This window comes from Pseudophryne corroboree, chromosome 3, assembly GCF_028390025.1.
Source record: "Pseudophryne corroboree isolate aPseCor3 chromosome 3, aPseCor3.hap2, whole genome shotgun sequence".
Taxonomy (NCBI): domain Eukaryota; kingdom Metazoa; phylum Chordata; class Amphibia; order Anura; family Myobatrachidae; genus Pseudophryne; species Pseudophryne corroboree.
The window spans coordinates 584807158-584832130 of record NC_086446.1 but is presented as its reverse complement, the minus strand read 5'-3'; the positions used below and the strand labels follow the sequence as shown (position 1 = coordinate 584832130).

Here is a 24973-nt window from a genome sequence, read left to right as displayed (position 1 = left end):
GAAAATCCTGGCCTGAGGTGACAGCCGAATCATTCGGTGCATCTGTAGATGTGAGCCGGACCGCTTGCTCAGGAGATCCAACTGAAATGTTCTGGCATGGAACCTCCCATACTGGATCGCCTCGTGTGAGGCGATCATCTTGCCTAACAATCTTATGCAAAGATGTACGGACACTCAGAGTGGGTTGGAGCACCATACGGACCACGTCCTGAAGTGTTTTCGCCTTTTCCTCTGGTAGAAACACCTTCTGGGCACCCAGTATCCAGCAACATCTCCAGGAACAGGAGCCTCCGAGTTGGCTCCAGGTGGGACTTCTGCAAGTTGAGGATCCACCCATGGTCTGACAAAAGATGGATGGTGCAGTCGATATGGAGCAACAAAAGCTCCCTGGATCGCGCCTTTATCAAAAGGTCGTCCAGAAAAGGGACCACACTGACTCCCTGGACCCGGAGCTGAAGCATCATCTCCACCATCACCTTCGTGAATATCCTCGGGGCTGTAGACTGGCCGAAGGGCAGTGCTTGGAATTGGAAGTGATTGTCCAGCAGGACAAACCGTAGGTACGCCTGATGAGGTGGCCAAATCGGAATATGGAGATAGGTGTCCTTGATATCCAAGGAGACCATAAATTCCTGTTCTTCCAGGCCTGCAATCACTGCTTGAAGGGATTCCATTTTGAACTTGAGCACCGTCAAATAAGGATTCAAGGATTTCAGATTCAGAATGGGTCTGACCGAACAGTCTGGCTTCGGCACCACAAACAGGTTTGAGTAAAACCCCTTGCAGTGTTGGTATTGGAACAGTGACGTGGGACTGGACCAACTTTTGGCTAGCCTGTTGCAATGTAACTTGCATATCCTCAAAAGCTGGTAAGCCTGATTTGAAAAATTGTTGAGGGGGAGTACTATCGAACTCCAGCCTGTATCCCTGAGAAACAAGATCTCTGACCCAGGCATCCTGGCAGGAAGCCTCCCAGACATGGCTGAAGTGACACAGTCGAGCTCCCACCTCAAGATCCCCTCGGGGTGGGTGGGCACCGTCATGCTGAGGCCTTAGTAATGGAAGCAGAACCGGTGGACTGTTCCTGAGAACTGGTGATTTCTGGTTTTCTGGACTTACCTCTGGTGCCTCTAGCCACATTGGAAGCACCTCTGGCCTTAGATCAAAACCAGTGAGACCGAAAGGACTGGAGAGACGGCGGCAGGGTCCCAGAGGGGAGAAAGTGGATTTTCCAGCCGTGACCTTTGAAATCCATGTGTCCAACTCGACCCCAAACAGCCATTCCCCAGAAGGGGAGGGATTCCACACTACGTTTGGATTCTGTGTTCGCAATCCACTGACGCAACCACATGGCCCTGCGTGCTGACACTGCCATGGCAGAAGTGCAAGCATTAATGTTCCCCATCTCCTTGAGCGAATCACAGAGGACGCGGGTAGTGTCCTGAATGTGCTTAAGGAGGGTTACCATAGTAACTAAGGGCATATCCCCCGAGAGGCCCCCCTGAATTTGAATGGTCCAAGAATGAATAGCATGGGTCATCCAGAAACCCGCAATGACCGGTCTTTGTGAAAGGCCGGCTGCAGCGTGTATAAACTTTAGGGTAGTCTCTATTTTCCGATCCCCAGGATCCTTCATCGTAAAGGAGCCCGGAGCAGGTAGCACCGCCTTTTTAGACAGGCGAGAGACAAAGACATCCATGCCAGGGGGCTCCACCCAAAATTTTCTACCTTCAGGAGCAAATGGGAAAGTGCGTAAAAACTTTTTGGACACTTGGAATTTTTTTGTCTGGATTTTTCCATGCCTGTTTGAATAAGTCATCTAATTCCATAGAATCAGGTAAAGTGACATTAGGCTTGTTTTGTACAAAGAAAAACGACTGCTGTGGGGCAGAGTCCTCTAGAGGGAGCTTCGGTACATCCCTTATAGCCAAAATGAGGGGTTCAATACCCTGAGCAGCATCTGGATCCCCACTAACGGCATCCAGGTCATCCCCATCATCCTGTATATCACCATCTGTATCAGATAGTAGTGCAGGAAAACCACACTTCTGGGGACCTGCATGAGAGAGGGGGGCTGTGCATCAGCCCTAGCAGCTAAATCTGCAACAACTTGTTGCAGCAGCTGAGTTTTCTGCACACTAGCAGTGAGCTGGGATGACATATCCAGTGGGGCTCTGGACCCTCTCCCCCAGCCTCTTCACTAAGTTGGGAAGAGTGACTACATTGTTCACAGGCAATAGAGTCATTAGATAATGGAGAGAATTTTGTGTTTACCCATATTCACAGTAAGCACAATAACATACACACAGACAGTTAATGCAAGCCTGCCCTACTGTATGTGAGAGGAGACAATAGAGGATTATGATACCAGCACACCCAGAGCTGCACAACCCCAGTGAGACTGTCAGCTCTGTACATAACAGTAAACACTTAATAAATGCAGTCCTAAAGAGGCTCAGTATAGTGTACACAAGCGACTCTCCCCCTTAGCTACACCCTGTACCAGTTTCCAGCGTGTCTGTGAGGCAGGAAGCGCTGAGTGTGTGCTGTTGATGGCTGCAGTAAGCAGAGGAAGGCGCCAAAACGCTGCTGGTCCCGCTCTGAGGGAGCTCCACCCCCTCCAATGGCGCTATACATCTTATTTATACTGGCAAAGTCTCCAAATAAGCTTAAAACCTCACACAAGTGCTTAGTTAAGTTAGTACCAGTTTTCACACGGGGAATCTTAGCAGGACCCCCCCCGGGAAGGGTCCTGTACGCCGCGCCCATGGTCAGCCACACTTTGAACAGGGGACCCCACTAGGGGGGTTTGTACTCCCCACCGATGTCACCTTCGGGCAGTGTTAGGGGTGTGGCTGTGACAGCCAAGGCGCAGTGCCCCGCTGAACAAACAGCTCCTCAGGTTCTGCACTTTCTAAGGCCAGTGACCATCTCCACCCCCCCCCCCCCCCCCCCCCCCCCAACTCCCACGGTGCAGGTATGCTGTTGCCCAGACAGCTTACCGAAAAAAATAAAAGTTTTACATTAAATTGTCGAAAACTCTCTGGAGCTGCAGAGATGTGCATTCTCTCCTGAGGGCACTTTTTTGTAAACTGCCTGTGGGAGGGGGCATAGAGGGGAGGAGCCAGCACACCCAGTTGAAGAAATGTAAAGTGCACTGGCTCCTTTGGACCCCGTCTATACCCCATCGTACTAGTTTTCCCCAATATCCCTTATGGATGCTAGAGAAATCAGGATTCCTTCGCAACATGTGGGAGAGTAGGCAAGTATGGCCTAGGTCTGCATACATAATGACGTACAGATGTGTCGCATCTCCACTAGTCTAGTGACTAGACAGCAGCATAAAATAAGTCACTGGTGTGCTGCTGGCATTGAAGGCGATTTAGAGATAAGCATATGCAGAGTCTTCTGCTTTAGCCAATGGAAGGATGGGGGCAGCATGGGCTCATAAAGATGGAAATCCGCATTTATTTTTGCATGTGTGAAGAGACAGGATTTGCATTCTCCTTACATGCAACTCTGAATTAGGCCCATAGCGTAACATAATCGGTAGACAGATAAGCACCTAAACCGCACTACCGCACTAGTCAGTGAAATACAAAGATGCACCCCCCCCCCACCCTCTAATTGCTCTGCTATTGTGTCACTGCACTCACCTGGCACAGCTGGTTGAGGCTGTGATGCTGGGTAAGGCTGTGATGCTGGGTAAGGCTGTGATGCTGGGTAAGGCTGCCAAAATCCATGTCTGGGTGGGCCCGGGGCGGAGTGTAATTGGATGGGTGAAGGAGGCCCCATTGTTGAGGGCATTGACTGAGGTGTAAATACTGAAGGCACTGATGGCTGAGATGGATTTCCAATGCTAGCTGGAAATTGGGATAGAGCCTAAGAATTCAGGATACAAAAGAAGTTTCTTAGTAGTCAAGGAAAAAAAAAGTGTTTTCTATTTGCAGTGTTCATTTGCATAGTTACCAGAAGAAACACATAAAGGAGCGATTTGCTTACTTCCATGCACAATTCTTTGGGCAAGTATTTAATGCATTATTTGGTAGGTTTTGTGAGTCAGTGCTACTGTTAAGGTAGGGGGCAAGTTAAACACAGATGTAGCCGTGCCGCGGGTAGCGTGCACGTGTATATTCACACCCACGGCCCATAGACATTACACTGTCAAGTCCAAGTTTTAAGTATATCCATGCTTAGGCACAGGTGACATAATTAGTACCTCAGTCAGTTTAATTATGCCACCTGTGCACAAGCAGGGATATCCCTAAAACCTGGACTGTTGTGGTGCCTTGAGGACTGCATTTGGGAACCATTAAAGTGTTTTCCTTGCAGCGAAGAATCTTTTGAGTTCTGTTAACAACCTCACACTGAATATATAAATCTATATATTAGGGCAAATATCCTACACAATAAAAGCTGTTTTTCAGTATCGCCCACTCATGCATAGCAATGTATGACCTGGCAAGAAAGCCTGGGATGGAGTGAACCCAGGGGTACCTGAAAATCATTCGGGAGTGTCATTTTTTGGTTGTACATCGCTTCTGTTGCCCTAGCCTTTTGGCTTGATGGGAAAATTTGCATATTGCCAGCTAAATGGCTTGGGCTGTGTTTTTCAGTTATTTATAGATCTACACTGTTTGTCATATCACAATTTTTTGGCGGTGAGTGTGTTTTCATAGATTGGAGGGTGTGGCTACTCTTTTGTGCTCCAATACCTAAGATTTAGGGAATGTGGTCCTGGGGTTCACAACCCCTGAACTTCCGATGTGCACCCTCCAGGTGGAGGGCAAAACTTTCCACTCCCTGGGAAAAGCCTCGGTGTATCCCACCCGTCCCATAAATAAGACTTGCAATAAAATGTGCTCTGAAAACCCTTACCCCTTCGGGAACTCTTTAGCACTTGCGAGCATGTTTTTGCGTTTTTACACTTTTTTTCATGTACTTGGCTGATCGTGAGCACCATCCCAGGCTTTCAGCAGAAGAAAAAAATAAGATTTTACTTACCGGTAAATCTATTTCTCGTAGTCCGTAGTGGATGCTGGGGACTCCGTAAGGACCATGGGGAATAGACGGGCTCCGCAGGAGACATGGGCACTTTAAGAAATAATTTAGATTCTAGTGTGCTCTGGCTCCTCCCTCTATGTCCCTCCTCCAGACCTCAGTTAGAGAAACTGTGCCCGGAAGAGCTGACAACACAAGGAAAGGATTTTGGTAATCGAGGGCAAGATTCATACCAGCCACACCAACCACACCGTATAACTTGAGATAAACATACTCAGTCAACAGTATGAACAACAACAGAGCAACAGGTCAACCCTGATGCAACCATAACATAACCCTTATTTAAGCAACAACTATATACAAGCATTGCAGAAGAAGTCCGCACTTGGGACGGGCGCCCAGCATCCACTACGGACTACGAGAAATAGATTTACTGGTAAGTAAAATCTTATTTTCTCTAACGTCCTAGTGGATGCTGGGGACTCGGTAAGGACCATGGGGATTATACCAAAGCTCCCAAACGGGCGGGAGAGTGCGGATGACTCTGCAGCACCGATTGAGCAAACACAAGGTCCTCCTCAGCCAGGGTATCAAACTTGTAGAACTTTGCAAAAGTGTTTGAACCTGACCAAGTAGCCGCTCGGCAAAGTTGTAATGCCGAGACCCCTCGGGCAGCCGCCCAAGAAGAGCCCACCTTCCTAGTGAAATGGGCCTTAACTGATTTTGGCAGCGGCAATCCAGCCGCAGAATGAGCCTGCTGAATCGTGTTACAGATCCAGCGAGCAATAGTTTGCTTTGAAGCAGGAGCACCAAGCTTGTTGGAAGCATACAGGATAAACAAAGACTCTGATTTCCTGACCCTAGCCGTTCTGGCTACATAAACCTTCAAAGCCCTGACCACATCAAGCAACTCGGAATCCTCCAAGTCAGTAGTAGCCACAGGCACCATGATAGGTTGGTTTATATGAAAGGATGAAACCACTTTCGTCAAGAATTGTGGACGGGTCCGCAATTCTGCTCTATCCGCATGGAAAACCAGATAGGGGCTTTTATGTGACAAAGCCGCCAACTCTGACACACGCCTAGCCGAAGCCAAGGCTAGCAGCATGACCACCTTCCACGTGAGATATTTCAATTCCACCGTTTTGAGTGGTTCAAACCAGTGGGATTTCAGGAAACTCAACACCACGTTAAGATCCCAAGGTGCCACTGGAGGCACAAAATAAGAATTTACTTACCGATAATTCTATTTCTCATAGTCCGTAGTGGATGCTGGGGACTCCGTAAGGACCATGGGGAATGGCGGCTCCGCAGGAGACTGGGCACATCTAAAGAAAGCTTTAGGACTATCTGGTGTGCACTGGCTCCTCCCCCCATGACCCTCCTCCAAGCCTCAGTTAGGATACTGTGCCCGGACAAGCGTACACAATAAGGAAGGATTTTGAATCCCGGGTAAGACTCATACCAGCCACACCAATCACACCGTATAACCTGTGATCTGAACCCAGTTAACAGCATGATAACAGAGGAGCCTCTGAAAGATGGCTCACAACAATAATAACCCGATTTTTGTAACAATAACTATGTACAAGTATTGCAGACAATCCGCACTTGGGATGGGCGCCCAGCATCCACTACGGACTATGAGAAATAGAATTATCGGTAAGTAAATTCTTATTTTCTCTAACGTCCTAAGTGGATGCTGGGGACTCCGTAAGGACCATGGGGATTATACCAAAGCTCCCAAACGGGCGGGAGAGTGCGGATGACTCTGCAGCACCAAATGAGAGAACTCCAGGTCCTCCTCAGCCAGGATATCAATTTTGTAGAATTTTACAAACGTATTTGCTCCTGACCAAGTAGCTGCTCGGCAAAGTTGTAAAGCCGAGACCCCTCGGGCAGCCGCCCAAGATGAGCCCACCTTCCTTGTGGAGTGGGCATTTACAGATTTTTGGCTGTGGCAGGCCTGCCACAGAATGTGCAAGCTGAATTGTACTACAAATCCAACGAGCAATAGTCTGCTTAGAAGCAGGAGCACCCAGCTTGTTGGGTGCATACAGGATAAACAGCGAGTCAGATTTCCTGACTCCAGCCATCCTGGAAACATATATTTTCAGGGCACTGACAACGTCTAGCAACTTGGAGGCCTCCAAATCCCTAGTAGCCGCAGGCACCACCAATAGGTTGGTTCAGGTGAAACGCTGAAACCACCTTGGGGAGAAACTGAGGACGAGTCCTCAATTCCGCCCTGTCCGAATGGAAAATCAGATAAGGGCTTTTTCAGGATAAAGCCGCCAATTCTGACACGCGCCTGGCCCAGGCCAGGGCCAACAGCATGACCACTTTCCATGTGAGATATTTTAACTCCACAGATTTAAGTGGTTCAAACCAATGTGACTTTTGGAACCCAAAACTACATTGAGATCCCAAAGTGCCACTGGAGGCACAAAAGGAGGCTGTATATGCAGTACCCCTTTTACAAACGTCTGAACTTCAGGGACTGAAGCTAGTTCTTTTTGGAAGAAAATTGACAGGGCCGAAATTTGAACCTTAATGGACCCCAATTTCAGGCCCATAGACACTCCTGTTTGCAGGAAATGTAGGAATCGACCCAGTTGAATTTCCTCCGTCGGGCCTTACTGGCCTCGCACCACGCAACATATTTTCGCCAATTGCAGTGATAATGTTTTTGCGGTTACATCCTTCCTGGCTTTGATCAGGATAGGGATGACTTCATCCGGAATGCCTTTTTTCCTTCAGGATCCGACGTTCAACCGCCATGCCGTCAAACGCAGCCGCGGTAAGTCTTGGAACAGACAGGGTCCTTGCTGGAGCAGGTCCCTTCTTAGAGGTAGAGGCCACGGATCCTCCGTGAGCATCTCTTGAAGTTCCGGTTACCAAGTCCTTCTTGGCCAATCCGGAACCACGAATATAGTGCTTACTCCTCTCCATCTTATCAATCTCAGTACCTTGGGTATGAGAGGCAGAGGAGGGAACACATACCCTGACTGGTACACCCACGGTGTTACCAGAGCGTCTACAGCTTATTGCCTGAGGGTCCCTGGACCTGGCGCAATACCTGTCGAGTTTTTAATCATGTGGAAGACTTCTGGGTGAAGTCCCCACTCTCCCGGGTGGAGGTCGTGCTGAGGAAGTCTGCTTCCCAGTTGTCCACTCCCGGAATGAATACTGCTGACAGTGCTATCACATGATTTTCCGCCCAGCGAAGAATCCTTGCAGCTTCTGCCATTGCCCTCCTGCTTCTTGTGCCACCCTGTCTGTTTACGTGGGTGACTGCCGTGATGTTGTCCGACTGGATCAACACCGGCTGACCTTGAAGCAGAGGTCTTGCTAAGCTTAGAGCATTGTAAATGTCCCTTAGCTTCAGGATATTTATGTGAAGTGATGTCTCCAGGCTTGACCATAAGCCCTGGATATTCCTTCCCTGTGTGACTGCTCCCCAGCCTCGCAGGCTGGCATCCGTGGTCACCCGGACCCAGTCCTGAATGCCTAATCTGCGACCCTCTAGAAGATGAGCACTCTGCAACCACCACAGGAGGGACACCCTTGTCCTTGGTGACAGGGTTATCCGCTGATGCATCTGAAGATGCGACCCGGACCATTTGTCCAGCAGGTCCCACTGGAAAGTTCTTGCGTGGAATCTGCCGAATGGGATTGCTTCGTAGGAAGCCACCATTTTACCCAGAACCCTTGTGCATTGATGCACTGAGACTTGGCTCGGTTTTAGGAGGTTCCTGACTAGCTCGGATAACTCCCTGGCTTTCTCCTCCGGGAGAAACACCTTTTTCTGGACTGTGTCCAGGATCATCCCTAGGAACAGAAGACACGTCGTCGGAACCAGGTGCGATTTTGGAATATTGAGAATCCAATCGTGCTGCCGCCACACTACCTGAGATAGTGCTACACCGACCTCCAACTGTTCCCTGGATCTTACCCTTATCAGGGAATTGTCCAAGTAAGGGATAACTAAAATTCACTTCCTTCGAAGGAATATCATCATTTCGGCGATTATCTTGGTAAAGCCCCGGGGCGCTGTGTACCATCCATACGGCAGCGTCTGAACTGATAGTGACAGTTCTGTACCATAAACCTGAGGTACCCTTGGTGAGAAGGGTAAATTTTGACATGAAGGTAAGCATCCTTGATGTCCCGAGACATCATGTAGTCCCCTTCTTCCAGGTTCGCAATCACTGCTCTGAGTGACTCAATCTTGAATTTGAACCTCTGTACGTAAGTGTTCAAAGATTTTAGATTTAGAATCGGTCTCACCGAGCCGTCCGGCTTCGGTACCACAACAGTGTGGAATAATACCCCGTTCCTTGCAGGAGGGGTATCTTGATTATCACCTGCTGGGAATACAGCTTGTGAATGGCTTCCAAAACTGTCTCCCTGTCAGAAGGAGACATCGGTAAAGCCGACTTTAGGAAACGGCGAGGGGGAGACGTCTCGAATTCTAATTTGTACCCCTGAGATATCACCTGAAGGATCCAGGGGTCTACTTGCGAGTGAGCCCACTGCGCACTGAAATTCATTGAGACGGGCCCCCCACCGTGCCTGATTCTGCTTGTAAAGCCCCAGCGTATACTGAGGGCTTGGCAGAGGCGGGAGAGGGTTTCTGTTCCTGGGAACTGGCTGATTTCTGCAGCCTTTTTCCTCTCCCTCTGTCTCGGGGCAGAAATGAGGAACCTTTTGCCCGCTTGTCCACGAAAAGACTGCGCCTGATAATACGGCGTCTTCTCATGTTGAGAGGCGACCTGGGGTACAAACGTGGAATTCCCAGCTTTTGCCGTGGCCACCAGGTCTGAAAGACCGACCCCAAATAACTCCTCCCTTAATAAAGCAATACTTCCAAATGCCGTTTGGAATACGCATCACCTGACCACTGACGTGTCCATAACCCTCTACTGGTAGAAATGGACAACGCGCTTAGACTTGATGCCAGTCGGCAAATATTCCGCTGTGCATCACGCATATATAGAAATGCATCTTTTAAATGCTCTATAGGCAAAAATATACTGTCCCTATCTAGGGTATCAATATTTTCAGTCAGGGAATTTGACCATGCCAACCCAGCACTGCACATCCAGGCTGAGGCGATTGCTGGTCGCAGTATAACACCAGTATGTGTGTAAATACCTTTTAGGATACCCTCCTGCTTTCTATCAGCAGGATCCTTAAGGGCGGCCATCTCAGGCGAAGGTAGAGCCCTTACAAGCGTGTGAGCGCTTTATCCACCCTAGGGGGTGTTTCCCAACGCACCCTAACCTCTGGCGGGAAAGGATATAATGCCAACAACATTTTAGAAATTATCCGTGGTTATCGGGGGAAACCCACGCATCATCACACACCTCATTTAATTTCTCAGATTCAGGAAAACTACAGGTAGTTTTTCCTCACCGAACATAATACCCCTTTTTTGGTGGTACTCGTATTATCAGAAATGTGTAAAACATTTTTCATTGCCTCAATCATGTAACGTGTGGCCCTACTGGAAGTCACATTCGTCTCTTCACCGTCGACACTGGAGTCAGTATCCATGTCGGCGTCTATATCTGCCATCTGAGGTAACGGGCGCTTTAGAGCCCCTGACGGCCTATGAGACGTCTGGACAGGCACAAGCTGAGTAGCCGGCTGTCTCATGTCAACCACTGTCTTTTATACAGAGCTGACACTGTCACGTAATTCCTTCCAACAGTTCATCCACTCAGGTGTCGACCCCCTAGGGGGTGACATCACTATTACAGGCAATCTGCTCCGTCTCCACATCATTTTTCTCCTCATACATGTCGGCACAAAAGTACCGACATACAGCACACACACAGGGAATGCTCTGATAGAGGACAGGACCCCACTAGCCCTTTGGGGAGACAGAGGGAGAGTTTGCCAGCACACACCAGAGCGCTATATAAATACAGGGATAACCTTATATAAGTGTTTTTCCCCTTATAGCTGCTGTATAGTTAATACTGCGCCTAATTAGTGCCCCCCTCTCTTTTTTAACCCTTTCTGTAGTGTAGTGACTGCAGGGGAGAGCCAGGGAGCTTCCCTCCAACGGAGCTGTGAGGGAAAATGGCGCCAGTGTGCTGAGGAGATAGGCTCCGCTCCTTTTTCGCGGACTTTTCTCCTGCTTTTTTATGGATTCTGGCAGGGGTTAAATGCATCCATATAGCCCAGGAGCTATATGTGATGCATTTTTTGCCATCCAAGGTGTTTTTATTGCGTCTCAGGGCGCCCCCCCCCAGCGCCCTGCACCCTCAGTGACCGAAGTGTGAAGTGTGCTGAGAGCAATGGCGCACAGCTGCAGTGCTGTGCGCTACCTTGTTGAAGACAGGACGTCTTCTGCCGCCGATTTTCCGGACCTCTTCTGCCTTCTGGCTCTGTAAGGGGGCCGGCGGCGCGGCTCTGGGACCCATCCAAGCTGGGCCTGTGATCGTCCCTCTGGAGCTAATGTCCAGTAGCCTAAGAAGCCCAATCCACTCTGCACGCAGGTGAGTTCGCTTCTTCTCCCCTTAGTCCCTCGATGCAGTGAGCCTGTTGCCAGCAGGTCTCACTGAAAATAAAAAACCTAAACTAAAACTTTCACTAAGAAGCTCAGGAGAGCCCCTAGTGTGCACCCTTCTCGTTCGGGCACTGAGATCTAACTGAGGCTTGAAGGAGGGTCATGGGGGGAAGAGCCAGTGCACACCAGATAGTCCTAAAGCTTTCTTTAGATGTGCCCAGTCTCCTGCGGAGCCGCTATTCCCCATGGTCCTTACGGAGTCCCCAGCATCCACTTAGGACGTTAGAGAAAAGGGGGCTGAATATGCAGCACTCCCTTTACAAACGTCTGAACTTCAGGTAGAGAAGCCAGCTCTTTTTGAAAGAAAATGGATAGGGCCGAAATCTGGACCTTAATGGAACCCAATTTTAGGCCCAAATTCACTCCGGACTGTAGGAAGTGGAGGAAACGGCCCAGCTGGAATTCCTCCGTAGGAGCATTTCTGGCCTCACACCAGGAAACATATTTTCTCCATATACCGTGATAATGTTGAGCTGTCACGTCCTTCCTAGCCTTTATCAGCGTAGGAATGACCTCCTCCGGAATGCCTTTCTCCGCTAGGATCCGGCGTTCAACCGCCATGCCGTCAAACGCAGCCGCGGTAAGTCTTGGAACAGACAGGGCCCCTGCTGCAACAGGTCCTGTCTTAGAGGAAGAGGCCACGGGTCCTCTGTGAGCATTTCTTGCAGATCTGGATACCAAGTCCTTCTTGGCCAATCTGGAACAATGAGGATTGTTCGCACTCCTCTTTTTCTTATTATCCTCAGCACCTTGGGAATGAGAGGAAGAGGAGGAAACACATAGACCGACTGGAACACCCACGGTGTCACCAGGGCGTCCACAGCTACCGCCTGACGGTCTCTTGACCTGGCGCAATACCTCTATAGCTTTTTGTTGAGGCGGGATGCCATCATGTCCACCTGTGGCAGTTCCCACCGCGTTGTAATCTGTGCGAAGACTTCCTGATGAAGTCCCCACTCTCCCGGGTGGAGGTCGTGTCTGCTGAGGAAGTCTGCTTCCCAGTTGTCCACTCCCGGGATGAACACTGCTGACAGTGCGCTTACGTGATTTTCCGCCCAGCGAAGAATTCTGGTGGCTTCCGTCATCGCAACCCTGCTCCTTGTGCTGCCTTGTCAGTTTACATGAGCCACTGCGGTGATGTTGTCTGATTGGATCAGAACCGGTTGGTCGCGAAGCAGGGTCTCCGCTTGACGTAGGGCGTTGTATATGGCCCTTAGTTCCAGGATGTTGATGTGAAGGCAAGTCTCCTGACTTGACCACAGACCTTGTAAATTTCTTCCCTGTGTGACTGCGCCCCAACCTCGGAGGCTTGCATCCGTGGTCACCAGGACCCAGTCCTGAATGCCGAACCTGCGGCCCTCGAGAAGGTGAGCACTCTGCAGCCACCACAGGAGCGACATCCTGGCCCTGGGGGATAGGGTGATTAACCGATGCATCTGAAGATGTGATCCGGACCACTTGTCCAGTAAGTCCCATTGAAAGGTCCTCGCATGGAACCTGCCGAAGGGAATGGCCTCGTATGATGCCACCATGTTTCCCAGGAATCGCGTGCAGTGATGCACAGACACCTGTTTTGGTTTTAATAGGTTCCTGACCAGTGACATGAGTTCCTGAGCTTTCTCTATCGGGAGATAAACCCTTTTCTGGTCTGTGTCTAGGATCATGCCCAGGAAAGGCAGACGAGTCGTAGGGACCAACTGCGACTTTGGAATATTTAGGATCCAGCCGTGTTGCCGTAACACTTCCAGAGAAAGTGCTACGCTGATCAGCAACTGCTCTTTTGATCTCGCTTTTATGAGGAGATCGTCCAAGTATGGGATAATTGTGACCTCTTGCTTCCGCAGGAGTACCATAATTTCCGCCATTACCTTGGTAAATATTCTCGGTGACGTGGAGAGACCAAACGGCAACGTCTGAAATTGGTAATGACAATCCTGTACCACAAATCTGAGGTACGCCTGATGAGGCGGATAAATGGGGACATGAAGGTATGCATCCTTTATGTCCAGAGACACCATAAAATCCCCCCCTTCCAGGCTTGCGATAACCGCTCTCAGCGATTCCATCTTGAACCGGAACCTTTTCAGGTACATGTTCAGGGATTTTAAATTCAATATGGGTCTGACCGAACCGTCCGGTTTCGGGACTACAAACATGGTCGAATAATAACCCCTTCCTTGTTGAAGGAGGGGAACCTTGACCACCACCTGTTGAAGATACAATTTGTGAATTGCAGTTAACACTAATTCCCTCTCGTGGGGGGAAGCTGGCAGGGCCGATTTGAGGTATCGGTGAGGGGGCATCTCTTTGAATTCCAGCTTGTATCCCTGAGACACAATCTCTATTGCCCAGGGATCCAACTGGGAGTGAACCCACTTGTGGCTGAAATTCCGAAGACGCGCCCCCACCGGGTCTAGCTCCACCTGTGGAGCCCCAGAGTCATGCGGTGGATTTTGTAGAGGCCGGGGAGGACTTTTGTTCTTGGGAACTAGCTGTGTTATGCAGCTTCTTTCCTCTGCCCCTGCCTCTGGCAAGAAAGGACGCACCACGGACTTTCTTGTTTTTCTGAGATCGAAAGGACTGCATTTCATAATACGGTGCTTTCTTAGGCTGTGAGGAAACATATGGCAAAAAATTTGACTTTCCAGCAGTAGCTGTGGAGACCAGGTCCGAGAGACCCTCCCCAAACAATTCCTCACCCTTGTAAGGTAAAACCTCCATATGCCTTTTTGAGTCGGCATCACCTGTCCATTGCCAAGTCCACAGGACCCTTCTGGCAGAAATCGACATAGCATTGATTCTAGAACCCAGCAGACTAATGTCTCTTTGAGCATCTCTCATATAGAGGACAGCGTCCTTAATATGCCCCAGGGTCATTAATATAGTATCCTTGTCTAAGGTATCAAGTTCCTCAGATAAGGTATCCGTCCATGCTGCCACAGCACTACACACCCAGGCCGACGCGATTGCTGGCCTCCGTAAGGTACCTGAATGTGTATAAATGGACTTCAGGGTACCCTCCTGTTTTCTATCCGCAGCATCTTTTGAGGGTAGCCGTATCCTGTGACGGCAGGGCTACCTTCTTGGACAAGTGTGTTAAAGCCTTGTCCACTCTAGGGGAGGATTCCCAGCGTAACCTGTCCGTTGGCGGGAAAGGATACTCCATAAGAATCCTTTTGGAAATCTGCAGTTTTTTATCTGGAGTTTCCCAAGCCTTTTCACATAACTCATTTAGCTCATGTGAGGGGGGAAAGGTTACCTGTGGCTTCTTTTCCCCATACATATGAACCCTCCTGTCAGGGACTGGGGTTTCCTCTGTGATGTGCGACACATCCTTAATGCTACAATCATATAACGGATGGATTTTGCCAATTTTGGCTGTAACTTTGCATTATCGTAATCGACACTGGAGTCAGAATCCATGTCGGTATCCGTGTCAACAATTTGGGATAGTGGGCGCTTCTGAGACCCTGACGGCCTCTGCGACATAGGATCAGGCATAAGTAGGGACCCTGACTGTCCTAAGGCTTCAGCTTTTTCTAACCTTTCATGTAAGGAATTCACACTATCGTTTAAAACCTTCCACATATCCATCCAATCAGGTGTCGGCGCCGTCGGCGAAGACACCACATTAATTTTCTCCCGCTCTGCTTCCACATAGCCTTCCTCATCAGACATGTCGACACAAGTGTACCGACACACCACACACTCAGGGAATGCCCTTTTTGAAGACAGTTCCCCCACAAGGCCCTTTGGAGAGACAGAGAGAGAGAGTTTGCCAGCACACACCCCAGCGCTATAATCCAGGAATAACACAGTAACTTAATGTTAACCCAGTAGCTGCTGTTTATTGTGTTTTTTGCGCCTAATTTATGTGCCCCCCCTCTCTTTTTACCCTCTTCTACCGTGATCTGCAGGGGAGAGCCTGGGGAGCTTCTTCTCAGCGGAGCTGTGGAGAAAAAATGGCGCTGGTGAGTGCTGGGGGAGAAGCCCCGCCCCCTCGACGGCAGGCTTCTGTCCCGCTCAAATATGCATTTTCTTGTCGGGGCTCATACATATATACAGTGCCCAACTGTATATATGTGTACTTTTGCCAAAAGAGGTCCATATGCTGCCCAGGGCGCCCCCCCCCCCCTGCGCCCTGCACCCTTACAGTGACCGGAGTATGTGAGGTGTGTGGGAGCAATGGCGCACAGCTGCAGTGCTGTGCGTTACCTCAGTGAAGAACGGAGTCTTGTGCCGCCGATTTCGAAGTCTTCTTGCTTCTCATACTCACCCGGCTTCTGTCTTCCGGCTCTGCGAGGGGGACGGCGGCGCGGCTCTGGGATCGGACGGCGAGGGTGAGATCCTGCGTACGATCCCTCTGGAGCTAATGGTGTCCAGTAGCCTAAGAAGCAGGACCTAGCTTCAGAGAGTAGGGCTGCTTCTCTTCCCTCAGTCCCACGATGCAGGGAGTCTGTTGCCAGCAGAGCTCCCTGAAAATAAAAAACCTAACAAAAAACTTTCTCACAGCAAGCTCAGGAGAGCTCACTGAACACCACCCAGCTCGTCCGGGCACAGTCTCAAACTGAGGTCTGGAGGAGGGACATAGAGGGAGGAGCCAGAGCACACCAGAATCTAAATTCTTTCTTAAAGTGCCCATGTCTCCTGCGGAGCCCGTCTATTCCCCATGGTCCTTACGGAGTCCCCAGCATCCACTAGGACGTTAGAGAAATAGGATTTTAATACCTACCGGTAAATCCTTTTCTCCTAGTCCATAGAAGATGCTGGGGTCCACTTCAACACAATGGGGTATAGACGGTTCCGCAGGAGCCATGGGCACTTTAAGACTTTTCAAAGGGTGTGAACTGGCTCCTCCCTCTATGCCCCTCCTCCAGACCTCAGTATAGGAACTGGGCCCAGGGAGACGGACATTTCGAGGAAAGGATTTACTTTAATTTAACGGTGAGATTCATACCAGCTCACACCTCAACCATGCCGCATACATGGCATTCAACATAACACACGCCAACGGGCATGAACAATTTCAGCAACATGCTGAAAAAATTAGTGGAACTACAAATTAACAACTGCAGGTAAAGTACGCACTGGGTCGGGTGCCCAGCATCCTCTACGGACTAGGAGAAAAGGATTTACCGGTAGGTATTAAAATCCTATTTTCTCATACGCCCTAGAGGATGCTGGGGTCCACTTCAGTACCATGGGGTTATACCAAAGCTCCAGTATGGGCGGGAGAGTGCGGATGACCCTGCAGCACCGATTGACCAAACTTGAGGTCCTCATCGGCCAAGGTGTCAAACTTGGAAAATTTAGCAAACGTGTTTGACCCTGACCAAGTAGATGCTCGGCAAAGTTGTAATGCCGAGACCCCCCGGGCAGCCGCGCAGGATGAGCCCACCTTTCTAGTAGAATGGGCATTTACCGACTTCGGTATCTGCAATCCTGCAGTGGAATGAGCGTGCTGAATCGTCCCTCTGATCCAGCGCGCAATAGTCTGCTTAGAAGCAGGACACCCAATCTTGTTGGGAGCATACAGGACAAACAGAGCTTCTGTTTTCCTTATCCGAGCTGTTCTTGCGACATAAATTTTCAAAGCTCTAACCATATCAAGAAGCAAAGGATTCTTGTGGCCTCTGCCATAGCCGTCCTGCTCCTTGTTCCGCCTTGACGGTTTATATGTGCCACCGCTGTGATGTCGTCTGACTGTACCAGGACAGATCGACCCTGAAGAAGGCTTCTTGCTTGTAGCAGGCCGTTGTAAATGGCTTTCAACTCGAGAACATTTATGTGGAGAGACGCTTCCTGGAGCGACCATCTCCCCTGGAAGTTTCTTCCTTGGTTGACAGCACCCCAGCCCCGGAGACTTGCATCTGTTGTCAGAAGCACCCAGTCCAGGATAATGAAACGGCGTCCTTCTAGGAGGTGAGAACTTTGTAGCCACCACAGGAGAGAAATTCTGGCTCTGGGAGATAAACTTATCTTCCGGTGAATGTGCAGGTGAGACCCGGACCATTTGCTCAGCAAATCCCACTGAAACACCCGGGCATGAAACCTGCCAAACGGAATGGCTTCGTACGCCGCAACCATTTTCCCCAGAACCAGAGTACAGTGATGGATGGACACACTCTTCGGCCGCAGAAGTTCCCTGACCATCGACTGCAGTTCTAGAGCTTTTTCTTCTGGAAGAAATACTCTTCGTAACTCCGTGTCCAGAATCATGCCCAGAAAAGACAGCCGAGTGGCCGGAATCAACTGAGATTTCGGCAAATTTAGCACCCAACCGTGCTGTCGCAGCACCAACAGTACCAAATTCACACTCCTCAGCAAGCGTTCCTTGGACATCGCCTTTATCAGGAGATCGTCCAAGTACGGGATAATCGTAACCCCTTGCCTGCGAAGGAGAACCATCATTTCTGCCATGACCTTGGTGAAAATCCTCGGGGCCGTGGAAAGCCCAAACGGTAACGTCTGAAATTGGTAATGAGAATCCTGTACCGCAAACCTTAGGAAAGCTTGATGCGGAGGATATATCGGGACGTGTAAGTAGGCATCCTTTATGTCGACTGATGCCATAAAGTCCCCCCCTTCTAGACTGGCAATCACCGCTCAAAGAGATTCCATCTTGAACTTGAAAACTTTCAAGTATGGATTGAGGGACTTTAGGTTCAGAATCGGTCTGACCGAACCGTCCGGTTTCGGCACCACAAAAAGGCTTGAGTAGAACCTCTCCCCCTGTTGAGACGGGGGAACGGGAACAATGACCCTCTGATGACACAACTTTTGTATTGCTGCCAGCACCACCTCCCTGTCCGGAAGAGACACTGGCAGGGCAGACATGAAAAACCGGTGAGGGGGCGTCTCCTGAAAATCCAGCCTGTAACCCTGAGATACAATCTCTAGAACCCACGGATCCAAGTCCGATTGGACCCAGACCCGATTGAAGAACTGCAGACAGCCCCCCACTGGTTCGGACTTCCCCAGGGAAGCCCCAGCGTCATGCGGTGGACTTGGTAGCGGCAGGGGCGGACTTCTGGTCCTGGGCGCCTGCCACTGCAGGCGACTTCTTTCCCCTTCCTCTACCTTTTGAAGCGAGAAAGGACGAACCTTTTCCTCGCCTGCATTTATTTGGACGAAAGGACTGCATCTGCTGATGTGGTGGCTTTTTGTGTTGTGTGGGAACATTTGGAAGAAAAGACGACTTACCCGCAGTCGCGGTAGAAACCAGGTCCGCCAAGCCTTCCCCAAACAGGACATTACCTTTGAAGGGTAACGCTTCCATAGCTCTCTTGGAATCGGCATCAGCATTCCATTGATGGATCCACAGCGCCGTCCTGGCCGAAATCGACATGGCATTGGCTCTTGACCCCAAGAAACCAACATCCCTCGCCGCATCCTTAGGTAATCTGCAGCGTCCTTGATATAACCAAGAGTCAAAAGAACAGTATCTTTATCAAGGGTATCCATATCAGCAGCTAAATTCTCAGCCCATTTAGCAATAGCACTACTCACCCATACCGACGCCACCGCAGGTCTGAGCAATGCACCCGTATTAGTGAAAATGGACTTCAGAGACGTCTCCAGCTTGCGATCCGCCGGATCCTTGAGAGCTGCCGTGTCAGGAGACGGAAGCGCCACCTTCTTAGACAAACGAGATAAAGCTTTATCAACATTAGGAGACGCCTCCCATTTTCCCCTATCAATAGAGGGGAAAGGATACGCCATGTAAATCCTCTTGGGAATCTGCCACCTGTTGTCCGGCAACTCCCAAGCCTTTTCACAAAGAGTATTCATCTCATGAGACGGGGGAAACTGCACCTCAGGTTTTTTCTCTTTAAACAAGCAAATCCTTGTTTCCTGTACGGCAGGTTCCTCAGAAATACGTAACACATCTTTTATAGCCACAATCATGTACTGAATACTCTTAACTAATCTTGGATGTAAAGGAGCCTCAGTGAAGTCGACATCGGACTCAGAATCCGTGTCGGTATCAGTATCTACCACTTGAGTAAACGGCCGCTTTATCGACCCCGAAGGGGTCTGTACCTGCGACAAAGCATCCTCCATGGATTTTTTCCACACCTGCGTCTGTGATTCAGATTTATCTAATCTCTTTGATAAAGAAGTCACATTAGAATTAATTGTATTCAACAGTGCAAGTAAATCAGGTGTTGGCTGCGCCGACAGAGCCAACTCCAGACCCGCATCTGCCCCCCCAATAACCTCCTCTGGTGAATAACATTCAGCCTCAGACATGTCGACACCTAGTATCGACCCACCGACACACACATACAATGCCTCAGCCAGGGGACAGGCCCACAAGGAAGCCTGGATAGAGAAACACAGAGGGAGTATGCCAGCTCACAACCCAGCGCCCATATATCCCCCCAACTAATATATGTACTAGCGCTGCCTCAATAATACCAAACTGCACCAGCTATTGTGCCCCCCCCTCCCCCCCCCCGATAAGCTCCCCGTTACTTCAATGGAGCTTGTGGAGGTCCCGGACCAGCGTCTCCTGCATGCCGCGTGTGAGGAGAAAATGGCGCCTGTGAGCAGCGCGGCTAAGCTCCGCCCCGTCCCTGCGCGCTTCAGCCCGCCAAATTCAAAATCGTGAAAATACCGGCGGGGGTCCCGAAAACGGTGCCGAGGCACCGAACAAGCATCTGCCGGCCATACAAACCTCAATAACATGCTGCCCAGGGCCCCCCCCCAGCGCCCTGCACCCTGTGAGTGCTGGAGGAAGTGTGTGTGTGGGAGCATGGAGCGCAGCGTTACCGCTGCGCTGTACCTGGTTACTGAAGTCTTCTGCCGTCTTGAAGTCTTCTGTTCTTCTCATACTCACCCGACTTCTGTCTTCTGGCTTCTGTGAGGGGGGTGACGGCGTGGCTCCGGGAACAAGCAGCTAGGCGCACCAAGTGACCGAACCCTCTGGAGCTAATGGTGTCCAGTAGCCGAGAAGCAGAGACCTTAAACTAAGAAGAAGTAGGTCTGCTTCTCTCCCCTCACTCCAACGATGCAGGGAGCCTGTAGCCAGCAGGTCTCCCTGAAAATAAAAAACCTACCAAAAGTCTTTTCCAGAGAAACTCAGGAGAGCTCCCCTAGTGAGTGCCCAGTCAGTCCTGGGCACAAAGTCTAACTGAGGTCTGGAGGAGGGGCATAGAGGGAGGAGTCAGTTCACACCCAGTTTAAGTCTTTTCAGTGTGCCCAAGCTCCTGCGGATCCCATCTATACCCCATGGTCCTTTTGGAGTCCCCAGCATCCTCTAGGACGTAAGAGAAAAACCTAACAAAGTCTTTCAGAGAAACTCAGTAGAGCTCCCATGCAGTGCATCAGTCTGCCTGGGCACATTTTCTAAACTGAGGTCTGGAGGAGGGGCATAGAGGGAGGAGCCAGTTCACACCCTTTGAAAAGTCTTAAAGTGCCCATGGCTCCTGCGGAACCGTCTATACCCCACGTTACTGAAGTGGACCCCAGCATCCTCTAGGACGTATGAGAAATAAAAACAACCTGTCTTCCAGTTAAATACATACAGATATGTCCTCTTACATCCTTGCTGCAGTCACACTAAACAGCCCTTTAAGTCACGCCATGACGTGGCGGAACTCTGTAGCGTTGAGTGTCTTCTTTATCTACGAAAGACGCATGAGCAGCATCTTCTGACTAAAATGATATGTGGCATGTCTATATTCTGTGTGTAATTTCGGCTGTATCTGTATCCAAAATGCCACATTACAGTGTTTTCCAGGAAAACACTGATGCATAGCATTTTGTATGCAAATAGTCGCAGTCACACACAGAATATAGACATGCCACATATCATTTTAATCAGCAGAAGCTGCTTGTGCACGTCCTATTACATTACCATATATATCTAAGACACATTTTCGCAGAAAAAATCAAACAAAATAAAAATCGCAAAAAGGGCGCTCAGGGCTACCGAGTCATATGGCACTCAAGCGGTATGTGTAATGCGACTTATAGCTCACAGAGCAAAGATGTAAAAGGACACATCTGTTTTTCAGTGGTTTCCACACTTTCTTGAAACACAGCGCCCTAGACAATCAGCATTTTTCAAGGCACCCCTAGGCCAAATGTTTCTTATTGATAAATAAAAAAATATATATTTTTAATTACCTAAATTGTGCTTACCTGTCACCCGTGGGTTCAGTTATGTGGTGGTGGACATACTGTAGTTGTGGTTCTAATTGTCCACATATTTTAGGATTAACAGTAATCCACACTGGCCTGTCACTTTGACCATAAATAATTTGTTTTGGTCCTGGGCCACCAACTCGGGGCACCCCTGCAAGTGTCTCGCGGCACCCCAGAGTGCCCAGGCACACAGTTTTGGAACCACTGACATATTACACTAAAAACATATTAAACCAGTAGTTCCATTAATTGTATATTTAACCAAAAGGACACATCAGAAATGATATACAAATGTATAAGCATTTGATTCATTACTGTTTTGTTAAACAGTTATTTTAGAATAGTGAACTTAGAAATATATTGTGAAAAAATATTGCTGCACTTTCCTGTTTATAAGCTATATTACATGTGTACATTTAAGTACATGAATGTCAAATAGAAATCAAATTTAAACATATATAAAAATCTCAAAAAAAATGATGGCAATATAGTGTAGTGATGTAGTGTAATACTGCCACCTACTGCTGCAAAAAGGCTACAAATTGAGCATTACCAAGTTCCAATGTTTAGTGATTTATGTGGTGTTTGGCATAAGGATGGTCATACAAACATCTAACATACACACACACACCTGTCTACTTCCCTCTTTGTGCATAAAACCTTCCGATGCTTTGCTTGATTTGGCTGAGGGTGAAGGAAAACTACTGGACACCTTGGAGGCGTATGGCTGTCCATTCACAGTCTGTCCCTGAGCATTCAGAAGGCGATTTTGCAATTCGCGCACTGAACTCTGAAACAATAGATGATCAATAGCACAGGTGTCAAATTACTGGAAGGTAACAAATTATAAAACACTGAAGCTGTAAATGCAGCTTCATTACATTACATGTACATATATCTCCCACGTTTGCTCACTTTACACTGAATTCTACTGTAGTTCACTTTCTATCTGACAAATTCTATTTCAGACTTTTTAAAGACCAACAACAGTAGTTTCCTAGACCTAGTCACTTATGTACCTATAGAAAGGTGAAATCTGAAGTGACTGAGCATCATTAGGAGTAATTTTTCAGTATGAAAAGACAATAATACTGATAACTTTTATTTTTACCTATACAAATTTATAATTTTTTTCTGCTAATACATTGATTTGTTAAACCTAAGTACTATATAGTGACTTAATATGCTAATCGAGAGAAAGTATACCTAATTGGAAACATATGAATTTCTGCAGGAGAGACTCTTAGGGGGATATTCAATTGTTTGAAAAGTCAGTTGGGTGTCTGTTTTTTCCTATCTTATAGACAGGAAAAAAAACAGACACCCAACTGACTTTTCAAACATTTGAATTCCACCCTTAATGTACTAGTCAGTGTCCACATACCTCCTCTGAGTCACTAGGCAGGTAACTCATGGCAGCAGTTAGATTCCCCTGAGATGCCAGCAGACTGGCATATTGTGCTACCTTCCCTGCTAGCACAGGGCCTTGTGGTGGCAGTTCTGTCCCTCGCAGTAATTCAATGGACTTCCTCAATACCATCGCTTTCTCCACTAGGTCCTACAAGGACAATAACAGTCACACCGGAATGTTTGAAGGTCATCCTGATACGGTTAAAAAGAACTTGAAAAATGTACTGCATATACTGATGAGTTGAACCAAATGCATATTATTTATTTTCCCTAATTGTATATTCCTGTGTTCTCATGTCATTTTGACAGCAGGTTCACCTTTCTGATAACTTCCATGCACTGCATCAATTCACAATCAAGCATTAATTAGGATGTGTGTGATTTTATGTCCTTTCTTATTTTGTTTAACTTTTTTCTTACATTCTTCATTTATTCTCTTACGTGATTTTTCTTTTCTTTATTAAAAATGTCAAATGTGTGTTTAGTATACTTTCTACTGATACGCTTTATGTACTTACGACATATAAGTAGATGCAGGGCCTCCTGAACCAATAAATGAAGCCCTGGTTCACATTCCCATATTACCTGCAGTGCAAGAGGAGTAGAGGTTTCATGAGTTCTGACCCAGCACTCTGTCAACATGTCCACATTCCCAGAAGATATGTAGCACAAGCAAGCCTGAGCAGACAACTTTCCATCTCCTTCTGACTCCAACCGGCTTCCAAGGGTATCTAGGGGTAAGGTACTACTTTATTTCACCGATTCAGCACATGCTCCACTAAGCACACTTTGCAAATGTCTCCTGAGCGCAAATGATCTCCAAGAACTGACTTAAAAGTTTAATTGAAATGCAATAATCAACAACATAAGTCATAGTTCCAAGTGAAACCTTACTACCAGCAAATACACAGATTAACTGTATGGAAGACTAGTCGGGGAGTAGATCCAGAAGGGTTACTTAGGAAGCATTATGATAATGACTCAGATAATAAACTGATTACTAGCTAACTAAAACATTGGAAGATGCTATACTCCTAAAAGTACACTCAAAAGGAGAGAAATCACGTGGCGCGCAGGAAGTTGCATGTAAAAGAAAACAAATATCATATAGTAAATCTGCAGGCGTCTTTCCTGTTATGAAACCTGTCAATATATCCTTCCAGACAAGTAGTTTTCTTTTTAGAGTCCACTTCAGCAAATGTACCTCAGACAGGAAAGAGACAACCTTAGTGCAACGTTTGGTATCTAATATATAGCACCTTTACGTAAAGTATCACACTCACATTTAGTAAGTGTATAACTTGCTCATCATCCTCCGAAACTACGATACTTCTTGAAATATCTTCCTCCACTGGAGTATATGTAATTCAAGAGGGAGAAGAACTTCTGCAGGTGGACTTTTTTTGTTAATCCAAGGGGAATCTTGTTGGACACCACCTTCCTTGTTACATCCTAAGGACACCGACTGCTTTGGTGTATGGACCGGCTGGTTCCGATCTCCATTCCAGTGAGAGTCACTAATCCCTGTAAAGGTTTTTATGTGCCTTGTACAATTTTATTTATTGTAAGTGTAACTCTGTGAATAAATTGTTATTGTTTTTAAAACAATGTTGCACTAAATTCTTCTCCCTCTTGAGTTACATATACTCTAGTGGAGGAAGATATTTCAAGAAGTATCGCAGTTTGGGAGGATGATGAGCAAGTTATACACTTACTAAATGTGAGAGTGATACTTTACGTAAAGGTGCTATATATTAGATACCAAACGTTGTTGCACTAAGGTTGTCTCTTTCCTGTCTGAGGAACATTTGCTGAAGTGGACTCTAAAAA

General features: G+C 48.2%; 1 protein-coding gene across 7 annotated transcripts in view; it reads right to left on the bottom strand.

Annotated features, from left to right (window-relative positions):
- SEC31B (SEC31 homolog B, COPII coat complex component) overlaps positions 1–24973 on the bottom strand; it is a 302520-nt gene that overhangs the window by 39478 nt on the left and 238069 nt on the right. For all 7 annotated transcript variants that reach the window (XM_063961423.1, XM_063961428.1, XM_063961426.1 and 4 more), the window contains 4 exons: positions 23729–23874; positions 23118–23291; positions 22365–22523; positions 3657–3882 (listed from right to left, as the gene is read on the bottom strand). In XM_063961423.1, the coding sequence (XP_063817493.1) occupies positions 3657–3882; positions 22365–22523; positions 23118–23291; positions 23729–23874 (705 nt within the window). The remainder of the gene's footprint in view (positions 1–3656; positions 3883–22364; positions 22524–23117; positions 23292–23728; positions 23875–24973) is intronic.